The sequence below is a fragment of the Hypomesus nipponensis genome, chromosome 7 (genome assembly GCF_054491055.1).
Source record: "Hypomesus nipponensis isolate SF chromosome 7, ASM5449105v1, whole genome shotgun sequence".
Classification (NCBI taxonomy): Eukaryota; Metazoa; Chordata; class Actinopteri; order Osmeriformes; family Osmeridae; genus Hypomesus; species Hypomesus nipponensis.
The window spans coordinates 8967501-8982322 of NC_140367.1; the positions used below are offsets into that span (position 1 = coordinate 8967501).

Sequence of the window (14822 nt, forward strand, 5' to 3'; positions counted from 1 at the left end):
TTGTCCTCTTATAATGATCAATCTGTGTCAGAGATGACAAATGACCCCCCCCTGTGGTCCCTGTGACGACCACGTGACCACGGTCACATGGTAATCGGATCCCTATGGTAACCACGTGACCACAGTCAGGTCATAATCGGATCCCTATGGTAACCACGTGACTCGTGCTGAAAGTGAACATCACTTTACGCACAGAGACTCAAGTCTCTGCACTGTAAGATAAGGGATGGGGTGTGTGTGTACACAAGCCACGTGTGTGTGTGTGCGCGCACGCGAGTGTGTATGCGTGTGGTAATGAGGTGTGTCCGCTGTCATCCATTACGTGACACCTGGGGCAGTGAATGTAGCCGTTCCCTCCCTCTGGGTCTGTGTTCACACACCAGCTCCCCTCTGAGAACCCAGGCTAATCTAGCATGACACGCCTCTGCTGTACACACACAACCACGCTCACACACACACACACACACACACACAGCCTTTAGACAGGGTAAATACAGTGACATAAGGCCGAGGGCATGGGTCGAAGGAAGAAGAGGAGGAAGAGAGAGAGACAGAGTGACAGACAGAGGCACTAGATGTTTCCGTAGTATGCACGGCGTGTCAGTATTGTGGCAGTCCCTCCGTCACTCACCCTACGACCACGATGATAAAGTCCAGCAGATTCCAGCCATTCCTCAGGTAGGCGTTGGGGTGGAAGAGGAGACCGTACGCTATGACCTTGAGGAAGGCCTCCACTGTGAAGATGATAAGGAACAGGTACTCCACACGCTCCTACAAAGAGGGAGGGAGGGAGAGGGGATAGAGAGATGAGAGGAAGAGAAGGGGGGAGGGAGAATGGTGGGGGAAGGAGAGGGAGGACGGGAGACAGAGAAAAAGCAAGGAAAAGGCGACGTCAGGATATTGTCTTAGTGATTGCATCAGCAGTAATAAAACATTGACCTGATACAGACAGAGTTCTTTGAGGTAGGAACATGTTTTACAGTAGATGTTCTAGAAGGAGAGAACATATCGTCTGTAGTAATACACTCATCACTCATCCTCATGAGATATCATTTATTAAGAGCAAAGTCAATAATGTGGTGACAAACACACACACACACACACACACAAGCGCACACACACCAGATGCATGCCCATGCGCTCACACACACGCACTCTGGTCACACACACAAACATGTCTTGCAGCAGACTTTCGCTAAATGCCACACATAAATCCCAGCTTGCAACACATATGCTTCATACATATAGACACTCAGCCCCCTCTGCCTGTACCCCTGGGAAACACCCCCGCCTCTGTGTGTTTATGGACTGTGCTCCCGCCTCCGCTACCCTGGGTGACTGCCCTCCGGACCCAACCACCTGCTCTGATGGTGGGGGAGGCCTCGTGGGTTGTCATATGATGGGTCTGCCCAGTTTCTCCTCAGGACTGGTGACTCATAGACACAAACACACACACACACACACACAAAAACTAAGATACATACTAAGAAAAATAACACACATTCAGATCACCCCTGACATACAGAAGGACAGAGAGTAAGAGTATAGAAAGAGAGAGAGAGAGAGAGAGAGAGAGAGAGAGAGAGAGAGAGAGAGAGAGAGAGAGAGAGAGAGAGAGAGAGAGAGAGAGAGAGAGAGAGAGAGAGAGAGAGAGAGAGAGAGGGCTGTTTCATACAGCCCAGCTTGAGTGACAGACATCCAGCCAGCGAGGTAAGTTGGTTGTTGTTGCTCAAATTTGAGCTTTGCTTGTTACACCTCTGTCCCTGACACTAGGCAGACTGTTTCTCTGATAGACTTTTTCTCTGGGAAACCATTTTTCTGGTAGCATACACTGTTTTTGCGGGAGCTCTTGGGTCAGTGTGTATTGTTAGTGTAGTTGATGCTGTGGTGTATTGTGATTATTTAGCAGATTAGGTTACTTCCTGCTTCTGTCTAAATGAACCCTCCTCTCCCTCTTTTACGTCTCCCTCTCTCCTCCCTCACATCCCAGAGTGCCATGGGGCTTGTTCCCATGGTGATGACCCCAGCCAGCTGGGTTCATGGGAATTATCCTGGGATGACCGTTGTGTGTATGTGTATATGTATGTTTGTGTGCGCATGGAGTGATGTCACACACAGGGTGCCATCATAATACCCTACCCCCAAAAATCCCAGCCAGTGTCCCTCCCTCCCCTCCTCCCTCCCTCCCTCCCTCCCTCCCTCCCTCCCTCCCTCCCTCCCTCCCTCCCTCCCTCCCTCCCTCCCTCCCTCCCTCCCTCCCTCCCTCCCTCCCTCCCTCCCTCCCTCCCTCCCTCCCTCCCTCCCTCCCTCCCTCCCTCCGTCTCTCTGACCCCCAGTCCCTCTCCCTCCCCTAGCCCACACAGACTCCTCTCTCGTAGGGCAGTGAGCAGCTGCAGCCCCACCTCTCCTCCAGGCCCCTCCAGAGATCTCCATTCCCAGGGCCGGGGCTGGGACTGGGACGGGGGGGCCTTCCAGGTCGTCTCCCCAGCCACCGAGTGTCTTCCCTGGGAACACTGATCCAGCACGCTGAGGGTCTGGGGGCTGGAGCTATATAAAGGTGCGTTGATGTAATACCCTGGGGGCGGGGGCTTCTCCCAGGAAGTAAAACTCTGATTGGCTCACTGAGGGGGAAGGACTGGGCCCCCCTCTTTGAGTGGAAACCATGGGAAACTGTCATTCGAATGTGAGGATTGAAAACCCCACTGTTGACATGTTGCAACCTCTGGTGGGTTAGGCAGCCCCAGACCAGGGCGTCCATTCGAAAAAGAGGCCCAGCTACGTCTCCTCTGACTGGGCAGGTTTTTAGGAAAGGCAGGCTGGAGCAGGTCTCAGAGTCAAATATTTCTAATCGATGTAGACTGATTCAGGTTTGCACAGAACGATGGTGTGCGTGTATGCGTGTGTGTGTATATATATAGTATATAGTGTATACATTTCCTCTGCCTGATTTTCCTCTGTGGTTGGATCCTGTTGATCCATAGAGGTTTCAACTAGCCTCTCTGTCAAAGTCTTGTATTACAGATCAGTGGCCAAACCACACACACACAGTAATGATCAAAAGCCTGTCATTATATTCTGCCATTTGGTATTGTCTCCCACAAACACAGCACCCTTGTCCAAACCCACACAATCAGAGATGACACACGCATGCACGCACACACACACACACACACACACACACACACACTTCAGTGCTCCAGATATCCAGACAACCAGAACAGCCAAAGAAAACCCAGCAATCGTTCCAAAACGGAAAATCAGTTTTCCCCTCCTTCTCATTCCATTGATCCATGATGGGACACACACACCCACACAAACACACACACACCTTTCAGTGGTAGACGTTTTCTAGCAGATAGTCCAGCTTGGTTGTCCAACCTGGCCCTGCTAAAACACAGAACTCTGAACAATAGAACTTCACAGTCTCCCTCCCTTCCCCCCCCCCCCCCCTCCCCTCCCCTCCCCTCCCCTCCCCCCCTCCCCTCCCTCCCCTCCCTCCCTCCCGTAGCTCAGCTGTGACATCATAACTTTCATCACACTCTGAGATCAATCTACGGTCTGGGGGCAGAAGTCAACCGAAGATGAGGTAGACGCACACACACAGACATTCACAAGTTCCAACACATTCACAGAACTCACACTTTTGTATGTACACACTTACACTTATGGACACACACACACACACAGCTCTGCTCTGTCTCCAACTGACATCCAGACTCAGTGGAGCTCTGTGAAGACTAGAAAAAGAGGAGGGAGAAGAAAGGGAAGAGAGAGAGAGAGAAAGAGAACGAAGAGGATGAAGAGTAACAGTCATGTGTGTGTGTGCCTGTAGGTGTGTGTGTGTGTCTCCAGAGACCCAGAGCCTGCCCACCCTCCCAGAGCCTCCACAGTGCTCCCAGCACCAGGGTTAGCAGCCCAGGCCGCTGGGGTCACGGGCAGGCTGGGGACAGGCACTTTCAGCTGCGACTCGTTTGCTAATCAACCCCCCGCTCCACATGGAGAAGAGAGAGAGAGAGAGAGACAGAGAGAGAGAGAGAGAGAGAGAGAGAGAGAGAGAGAGAGAGAGAGAGAGAGAGAGAGAGAGAGAGAGAGAGAGAGAGAGGGGGGGGGAGATAGGTAGGCAGGCAAGCAGGCAAAGACAGACAGAAAGGCAGGCAGATAGACAGGCAGATAGACAGGTAGATGCTGTGGGTGTAGTTATGTTGTGGTTAATGATTCCAGTGTCTGACAGGGGAACCTTAATTCACTTAGCTCTGATAGGTCCACAAAACCGCCCATCAGTCATGGGCCAATCACATTACAGTATCGACATTCAGGCAGGGCGTGTCTCATTTGACCTTCCTTCTGACGCTAGACACGCTAACAGGATTAGCCAGTGCGCCGGTTAGCTGCTGGAGGTTTGTGTGTGTGTGTGTATGTGTGGGGGCGTTATAGGGGGGTTTATGTATGTGTGTGAGGATGTGTAGTGTGTGTGTATTTCTTAAAAATATGGAACTGCTCATTCGCTACCACACACACTTGCATGAGCATACACACACTAACAATTAATTGGATGAGCTGGTGGATGTTGGTGAGGGCAGGTCGGTATTCTAAAGCTAAAAGAGACTACAGGGAGCCTACGCACACACACACACACCACCCACTCTAAACGCTGCATGCTACACAAACACACTGCACGTGAAACCTTCCTCCACAATCACCATAGATGAGTTCACCCCCACAACTAAGGCTCTTATCCTCTTCCTCTCTCCTCTCCTCCTCTCCCTCCCCTTCTTTGTCCGTCTCTCCTCATCTCCAGTTCGAGATCCTGTCAGTTCTAACAGGTTCTAGATTAACATTGTCCTACCATGCTCTAGATTTACAGAGTTCTACCATTATTCGAGATCAAGAGAGCTCCAACAGGTTCTAGTTCTAGAAAAGTTCTACCTGGTTCTAGAACTAGAGACTTCTAGAACAGTCAACATGTCATCATTCTAAAGTTAAAATGTCCGGATAAAACTACTCCCCCTTTCCGTTTTCCACCACCTCCTTCTCCTCCTCTTTTTTTCACTCCAACTGTTCCTCCTCTTCCTCTCTATTCCCATCCTTATCTACCTCCTTCCTCTCTTCCCCTCATACCATTTCTCTTTCTCTCTTTTCCTCCTCCTCCTCCTCTTCCTCCTCCTCTTCCTCTTCCTCCTCTTCCTCCTCCCCCTTCTCCTCCTCCTCCCTCTCTCCTTCCTCCTCTTCATACTCTTTACTACAGTAGAGCTGGGTGCCATCCAACCGTTTCCATGGAGACCAAGATGGGCTCCGGCGTTTCCATGGAAACTGCAGGCGGCAGCAGCATGCGGCAGGCTGAGCAGGATGGCAAAGCACGCACACACACAGATCACACTCAGATCCCACTGATCAGTATTTAACCCAGAATATCTACAGTCTAATTACTGCTCTTTTCCAACACAGCGTCCGGATAATGTGTGTCTCTCTGCGTGTTAACACGTGTGTGTGTGAGAGTGTGTGTGAGAGGTGTATCTGCATGCGTGTGTGTGTTATGTGCATTTGTGAATTATGGCTCTCCCCTACCTTCCCAACTCATGGATACTCTCTGACACCATATATATAAAACAGAAATACAATACTGGACTAATACTAATATAGTACTGATGTACTAACACCATAGGTCATGTGTGTCATGTGTCATGACCAGCTTGGCACAACTCTGGGACCCCCCCCACCTCTCTGACTGCCACCAACACACCAACACACACGGACACACACACACACACGGACACACACACACACACGGACACACACACACACGGACACACATGCTACGTTAGTGTCTGTCTGTGTCTGTCTGTGTGTGTGTGTGCGTGTAAGCATATGTGTGTTTGTATGTTTACATTGGTGTGTACTTGGGTGTTTGATATGACAGGATTATAAATACATGAGTTCACTATGGGCCTGTCTGTCAAAATTGCCATATGAATGACATCTTATGACCTCCAGATGTGCACATCTTATATTACTGACATGGCAACGGATCTCTTATTGATAACAAATTTTAATGACATATGCATGACATATCTCACATCAAGCTGTTATCCTTTGGAACGGACTTCCTGTTTACATCGGGGAGGCTGACCCTGTCTGTTTAAGGCTACAGTAACAGAAGCTGTCAACATCTGCCTGGTTGCCGGTCTGCCAATGTTGGACCTGGTTGCCAACGTGGACACCGGCCTCCTGTGATGGACAACACAGAGTTCCGAGTCTCTTCCTGTCCCTCTACCTCATTGTTCACAAATGTCTCACTTGTTCTGCTCTCCTTGTCTTCTTTGAGGGTTTGTGGTTGGTTGGTTTAGGCCTCTGTGACATTGCTTGCATAAAGAGTTACAGAAATACAATTTGATTTGATATTACTCTCAGACACACACCTGCACCGACACGGTCATACACACACCTGCACTCACACGTGCACATAAACGCCCCATTGAGACGTGCTAAAGGACAGATAGAGGTGGAGAGAAAGAGGAGAGATGGAGGAATGGAGGAATGGAGGAACCAGTGGTTAAAAGGGAGGGAGGGAGGGAGGGAGGGGGGAGGGAGGGAGGGAGGAGGGGAGGGAGGGAGGGAGGGAGGGAGGGAGGGAGGGAGGGAGGGAGGGAGGGAGGGAGGGAGGGAGGGAGGGAGGGAGGGAGGGAGGGAGGGAGGGAGGGAGGGAGGGAGGGAGGGAGGGAGGGAGGGAGGGAGGGAGGAAGGGAGGAAGGGAGGGAGGGAGGGAGGAAGGGAAGACACAGGGGGAACTTGCAGATGGATCAGTGGGAGGTTCTACTTGTTTAAGACCCCGGAGACAATGCTGCTTCTCTCTCACTCTCTCTTTATCTCTTCTCTCTTTCTGGTTTTCTCTCTCTTCTCTCTCTCCATTTCTTTCTTTCTCATTTTGAGCCTCTCTCCCACTTCCTATCTCTTTCTCTGTCTATGTCCCTCCTCTGTCTCTCCCCTCTCTCCTTTCTCTCTCCTTTCTCCCCTCTCTCTCTCCTCACTCATGCCTTATCTCTTGCCTCCTCCTCTGACACTCTAAGAGTGTCTCATAACTTCAGAACCATGTTAACACACAAGCCCTCAGAGATGGCAGACAGAGAAGGAAGGGAGGTAGAGGAGAGAAATAAAGTTTTTTCAAATGTTTTTATTTGTTTCTTTGTCAATTTTCCCTTCACAAACCCCGACCATGACCCCTCAGCCTACAGGTCAGCAAGGATTTTCTCATTGTCACCTCCTCTGGTAAGCTCATCCAATCAGCTTGCTCTTATGTCATCAACATGTCATATCCTGAAATCTTGTTTCCTCTCAGTCGTTATCTTGCCTTTCTGCAAATGGATCATCAGACCTCTCTCTCTCTTTCTCTCTGTCCTTTTCTCATTTGCCTCTCTGTCTTTCTGTATCACTTTCTCCCAGCCTCTTATTTTCCCTTTCTGTTTATAACTTTCTCTGGACAGGTTGCCTGGAAACTAAGTTTTGTGAGAGAGAGAGAGTGCAAAGAAAATAAGAGAGGAGAAACTAAACAGAAGAAAGTTGCTGAGTTAATTATGTGTGAAAGATAGAGCATAAAGAGATGAAGATATATATATGGAGAGGAGAGAGAGACAGATGTAGCGATAGAGAAAGAGAGGGAGGAGAGTGGGAGCGTGAGAGAGAGAAATGGAGGGACAGACCCAGAGGTTGTTAAAAGGTTAAGTGTGCTGCAGAGCTCAATAGAGAGACTAGTGCTAGCTGGGTCTCCCCACCTCCGGAAACTCTTCCTCCCTCCTCTCTTCATTTGCCTATCACTCTTCATGTCTTTAACTCTTCATGTCTTTCTCTCTTCTTTTCATCTCGTCTCTCCATCCTTCTCTCCAGGCCTGCTTAGGCAGCCTGGCCAAGAGGAGGGCTGAATGGCATGTGCATCATTCATGTGGTCATGAGGATGTTGCTGGATGTACTGCTCTCTGCCTTCCTGTAGGGGTCTTGGTGTGTGTGAGATGGAGGGGAGGGAAGAGAGAAAGTGAGGGGGAGTGAGAGAGAGAGAGAGAGGGGGGGGGGAAGAGAAAGAAAGAAAGATGGAGAGAAAGAGACAGAGAGACAGAGACGCAGAGAGAGGTGGAGGAGTAAGAAGGTGGGAGTAAGAATAGACGGAGAGAAGATGAGAAAGGAAGGAATAGAAAGAAAGAAAGAATAATTGGGCCAAAAATAACAGAGCAGAGAGAGTCTATAAATCATCCAAAACAGACATGTAGCCTGTAGTGTAGAGGGGGGATGGGCCTGTACATGTGTGTGTATGTGTGTGTGTGACTAAGTGTTAAGAAAGAAAATGTGCCCAGGAGGGAAGAGATTAAAAACCTCGGGAGAAAGAGAGATGAAACACAGTGGAGAGGTTAAAAGGGGAGTCTCCCCCCCCCATGCCTCTCCCTATCCTTGTCTCCATGGCTTTTCTATACCTCTATCCCTCCATTTTTCCCTTCATCCTTTGCTTCCTACCCCCTCTCCTTGACCATCTCCTGTTCTCTTCATCCCTCTCTCTTCCTCCATCCCTTGTTCTCTTCATCTCGTTTTCTCTATCCTTCCATCCCTATCACCCCCTTTCCCTCTCTCCATCCTTCTCTATCCCTCCTTCCCTTGTTCTGTTTACTTGTTCTCTCTACCCCCCTTTCTGAGTAATGAGTCGTTCAAGACATCCATCCACATCTGTAGTTACGCACCATGCATGCTGTGAAATGTGTGAGTGTGGTTGTGAATGTGTGTGTGCGCATGTGAGGGTGTGTGTGTGTGGTGTGTGTGTGTGTCTGTGCGTGGGTGTGTGTGTCAGGGTGAGACCAGAGCTTGGGGTAAGGTCTCTGACAGCCTCATTTTTCACCTCCCTCATGACAATGTGATTGGCTCCCTCAGCCTTGGCTGTACCAATTGGTCGGAGTGACGAGGCATGTGGGCTCCACTTCCTGGTCTTCATCTGCTTCACACTGTTGCTTCATTAGCAAACCTTAGCATACACAATTCTCTCTCTCTCTCCTCTCTCTGTCTCTCTGTCTCTCTGTCTCTCTGTCTCTCTGTCTCTCTCTCTCTCTGTCTCTCTCTCTGTCTCTCTCTGTTTCTCTCTCTGTCTCTATACAAACTGGCAGGACAGACACACACAAATACACATACGTACACACACAAACACTCACACACCTCCCTATATGAATAGTCAGGTGTCCCCAACTGTAGGAGTATCTTAGTTCCTCACATACATACACACACACACACAAACACATTCTCCTCTAAGATGTAACTGGAGATCTATCCAATTAATCCAAACAGTGCTCCCACACACACACACACACACAGCACCAACCCAAAGAGAGGTATGGGTGTGTGAGAGAGAAGGAGTGTGTTTGTGAGAGTTAGACTTAGTGTGAGTGTGTAAGAGAGACAGAGCTGGTGTGTGTGCATGTGTGCGTACGTGTGTAGGTGTGTGTATCAGAGCCTGAGGCAGTGTGTCGTAGCATACCCTGGCTACACACTCTACTGTCTGCGAAATCTACAGATCTAACAACAAGACAGACCTGAATCAGACAGTTAGAGGACCCAACAACTCTCTCTCTGTCTCTCTCTGTCTCTCTCTCTCTCTCTCTCTCTCTCTGTTTCTCTCTCTCTCTCTCTATAAACTGGCAGGACAGACACACACACACATACACAAACAACCACAGCCCCTTGCTCTCTCACACACACACACACACACAGGGAGTAGTTTCATTCTTGTAGTTTTCCTCCAGATTGATGTCGCTCCCACATATGGTTATCCTACTAATAACCATACAGTATGGAGGCTCTCTCTCTCTCTCTGTCTCTCTCTGTCTCTCTCTGTCTCTCTCACTCTCTCTCTCTCTCTCTCTCTCTCTGTCTCTCTGTCTCTCTCTCTCTCTCTCTCTCTCTCTCTCTGTCTCTCTCTCTCTTTCTCTCTCTCATTATCTCTCTCTCTCTCTCTCTTGTTGTGTGAGTCACTAAAGCATGGCTGCTGGTGAGTCACTGTGTCTGTGTTGATGAGTGTGGAGGAGCCTGTCAGACACACACACATACCATACACACACACCCATACACACACACAAACACAGCGGCCCGAGTTATAAATAACATCCTAGCAAAGACATGGGAGGGAGGGAAGGTAAATGATAAAGGACAAACACTATCTCTGTCTACATATACACAAAGAGAAAAAGGACAGAGAGGTCGATTGTTAAGTCTTTGTTGGGCAGTGAGAACTGCCAGACACCCACCAGTTCCACCTATCCATTGTGAGACAGCTGGATTCTCGAGATCATGACAATGCAAGAATCCATCTTGCCAAACTTCAAGTTATTCAGTTGTGCCTGAACCACAGTTATTTGGACCAATCAGCATCCTATGAGGAACTACTGGCAGCTATGGGTGGTTAAAGTTAGCCCGTGATAGACGGATGATTCATCCAATCACCTGCCAAGTATTTTTTGAAAGTGCCTGCCCTTTTCCAGTTTTCCAAGGACAACTTCCCAGATGGTTATGTGTTACAACCATCTGGGGAGTCAGGTTAAATGACACCATCCTGGACATTAGAAACCCTTCTTAATATGCGAGAGAGAAAGAGAAACAGAGAGTGAGAGAGAGAGAGAGAGAGAGAGAGAGAGAGAGAGAGAGAGAGGGGGGGGGATATATAAATAAAGAGACAAATGGAGAAACTGAGGAAGTGTAAGAGAGAGAGAGAGAATATGCAGGCTATAGGAGAAAGGATAACACATCTAATCCATAATGGAAGACTGAGGCTCATCTGTCTGTCAAACACTACACATCTATAATTCAACCAGAGCATGGAGTGAGGAACCCTGCACACTACTAACCTTACCCAGCCCAGGGGAACTGTCCTGGGGGACCAGGGGGACAGTCTCCCCCCGATCTGCCTCACTCTCATCTATCCTACACACCCACTGTGAATGTCAATGGACCTGTCTGTCCCTGTCTCTGTCACAGTATTGATCTGACTCTGTCGCACTGGTTCTCTCTCTCACTCTCACACACACACCTATAACCATACATCATGTCAAATGAATAACAACATATCCTTTTTTCACCCCCTCTTCCTCCTACTACTTCCCTCCCTCCCTCCCTCCTCCCCCCATTCTTCTGCCGCTTGTGTGTATGTTACGAGTGTCTGAGAGAGAGAGAGAGAGAGAGAGAGAGAGAGAGAGAGAGAGAGAGAGAGAGAGAGAGAGAGAGAGAGAGAGAGAGAGAGAGAGAGAGAGAGAGAGAGAGAGAGAGAGAGAGAGAGAGAGAGAGAGAGAGAGAGAGAGAGAGAGAGAGAGAGAGAGAGAGAGAGAGAGAGAGAGAGAGAGAGAGAGAGAGAGAGAGAGAGAAAGAGACAGAGAGAGAGAGAAAACACGAGAACGGGACAGTAACCGGACAGTAACCATTCTTTCTCTGTCTCTCAGTTTTTTTACAGAATCTTTCTCTCTCTACCCCTCTCCTCAGTGACATCCCTTATCGCCGTGGTGATAGGAGCAGCCGGTGTCACTAGTAATGGGCTGTGACTGCTGACCAATTACAGATCGCCTTACACACACACACACACACACACACTCACACATTCACCTGACATACACATGCGCTCACCAATCTCACACACACCCACACACACACAGCTGACACGAACTCTCACACATACACACACTTACCTCACACACACACACACACACACACACACACCCATTGGAAGGTCATCAGGCCAGAATATCATCCCACAAACCCATCTGCCTGGGCCTTTGGACACACACACACACACACATCTACACACACACCATCCATACACTCACGCACAGAGACTCACACACACCCCTACAACTGCATTAACTGAAGGAAGCTTTTATCAGTCCAACAGTTGTTGAGAGTAAGATTATTACAACCTCATAGAAGAAAAACTGCCTTGTTTACTTCCTTTCATTCACCTGTTCACTGCTATGAGAGAGAGACAGAGAGAGAGAGAGACAGAGAGACAGAGAGACAGAGAAAGAGATGTACAGAGAGAGAGAGAACAGTCCAAGCTGTGCAATAAAAAGGGAACATTCAGATTTTTTTTTTAAAGAAGCCTTTTTTCATTGGTTTAGAAATTATATATTGGATTTTCCACAGAAGCCAGTGGTCGGGCAGGACAAAGAGTCTGACGAGAGGAACGCAGCTAAACAGTCATGGTAGCTCAACACTTCATCCTCTCCTCTCCCTCCTCTCCCCTCACATCGCTACCTCCTTTCAACACCCCCTTCTTCCTAACTCACAGTGTGGGATGAATCTGTCTCCATTAAATCCATTCTTTTCTCCTCTCTCTCTCCTACCACATCCCTCTATCCCCATCCTCACCTTCTCACTCCATTCGTTCCCCGTTTTCCTTCCTCCACCCTCTTGCATTTTTTTGTTATCCATCTCTCCCTCCCCGTCCCCTTTTCCCCTTTCTCTCCAAACTCCACTCCCTCCTCTCTCCATTTCTCCTCCCCTCTCGACATCTGTAACGTGTCATATCCCCTCTCCTTCTCCTCCCCTCTTCCCTTCTCTCCCTCCATTCCTCCTCGCTTCTCCCTTCAGCAGATGCTTCAATCCCCTCTCCTTCTCATCCCCTCTTCTCTTCCATGTCCTGTCCCCTATGGCTGACATTCCTCCTGACCAGAAGGGAGGCGGCGTGCCAGCATGCCCAGGACACGCACGCTCTCCTGGGGCAGGGAGGCACAGGCAGCCTGGGGGGTCATGAAGGTCAGCGGGCCAGGCATGCTCATGTCCCTGGTCACCACAGGCAGCATAACAGCTGTAGTGAGGTATTTGTTGGTGGAGAATGTTGAGAATACCTGAGAAGAGGGCCTTTGCCAGAGTGTGTGTGTGTGTGTGTGTGTGTTTGTGAGGAGAGTTTGTATGTGTGTGGGTGACGAGAGGAGAGTGTGTGTGTGTGTGTTTGAGGAAAGAGGAGAGTGTGTGTGAGTGTATGAGGAGAGCGTGTATGTGTGTGTGTCCAGGTAATGACAGGAGTACCAGCCAGAGTATCATTGGCAACCAGACAGAGAGGCACTTCAGGAACGCCGCTAACCGCTAATTAGCACTGCACACCCGGTGGCACTGAGAGGGTTCAGCTGCTGGGACACACACACACATACCTCTCTCCTCTGTCACACAGACACAGACACACACACACATACCTATTTCATAATTAGAGAATTCTGCTGTTGGCCAGTTACCATTAGAGAGGAATTACAATAGATACACAGCTTTCCATCTCTCCTACCATCCCTCCCTCCCTACCTCCTTACATCCCTATGTCCCTCTTTTTCTCCTTCTCTTTCCTCCATCCATCCCTCCATCCATCTCTCCATCTCAGAAGACAGTAATGTGCTGTGGGGACAGGTCTGTAGAGAGACAGAGATAAATGTGTGTGCGTGTGTATGTTCAGTTGAATGGTAGGAGAAAGTGTCAGTGTCAAAAGTAGAAGAGCCAACAAATGTGGAGATCCAATGTGGTTGGTGTTTTCTGTGTACTACCACTGGGGGGGGTGGTACTCGTGACACATTTTATCACACCAAGCCAGACCGCTCTGTTTATCCAGGGAGGTTTGCAACTCCTCCCATGGCACAGTAGCTACATGTGTCTGGTGTGTGTGATTGTGTGTCTACTTGTGTCATCTCTGTGTATTTACCAGTCGGCGAAGCGAGACAGGGAAAACACACAAGAAACCTGAGAGTAACGCCCCTCTCTGGATCAACACACACACACACACCTGTACTGTATATTGAGGCTGACGATCCTAGAAACACCCGTTCATACATTGAATAATGGTGTTATTATGGTATGGCTAATTTAGCCGTCTCCGACAGCAACGCTAACATCCTAATGGGATTAGGCCGGTACATTCCCTCGCTGCCATGGCAACAAAGAGTAACAGCGGCTAAAAAAAGACAACAAAAGCATTAAGGAAAAGAGAGAGAGGGGGAGAGAGAGAGAGAGTGAGAGAGAGAGAGAGAGAGAGAGAGAGAGACAGAGACACAGACTGACAGACTGATTGACAGAGAAAGAGAAGGAGAGAAAGAGAGATACTGGTTTTACGTAGAACATGAAACTTTGTGATGAGGTGCGTGTGTGTGTTCATACAGGTAAGTTGCCTCTCATAGCCAGTGATGATAACAGTTGGCTCAATTCTGTTCTGGCCCCGGTTCTGCAGTATTGATCTCTCTCCGTCAAACACAAACACACACACACATTTACACACCAAAACACTCACACAAAAGCAATTTACACTCTCTCACACCCTATGCAACACCATGCCGGTGGATGCTGTGGATACTGACGCTATAGAAACAGTCAAGTCTTCATAAAAAAAATAAAAACCTTTCTTCTCCCTCTCTTTTTACATATAGCATGCATCATGGTTTCAGGACCTGCTGATTGGCAAAAACTCAGTAACAGACAGAAAGAGATAGACTTTTTGACTTTTAAAGATACCTTTATTGGGCAGTTAGAACTGCCAGCCAACCAAGCTGTTTCACCACACCAAACCTTTCTTATCAAGACAAAAACCACTTCACTTACAACTCCCAAACAATATTAATTTGTCATCGAACTAAAAAACAAAAAGAAAAAAAAACACAAAAAAAACAAACAAACCAAGAAAAACACACCAAAATCAAAAACAATAAATACAAACCCCTCTCCATCCACCACGCACAAGGCAGCCCCCACCCCCCACACATCGACAAACTCCTCCATTTTCCCCACCAGCTTATAATACGAGAACTCAATTCGCAACCTTGCCGTGACCAGCCCAACCG

General features: G+C 48.7%; 1 protein-coding gene across 1 annotated transcript in view; it reads right to left on the reverse strand.

Moving 5' to 3' along the window:
* cacna1c (calcium channel, voltage-dependent, L type, alpha 1C subunit) overlaps window positions 1-14822 on the reverse strand; it is a 142816-nt gene that overhangs the window by 58091 nt on the left and 69903 nt on the right. The window contains exon 4 of the mRNA XM_084702019.1: window positions 632-771. Within this exon, the coding sequence (XP_084558145.1) occupies window positions 632-771 (140 nt within the window). The remainder of the gene's footprint in view (window positions 1-631; window positions 772-14822) is intronic.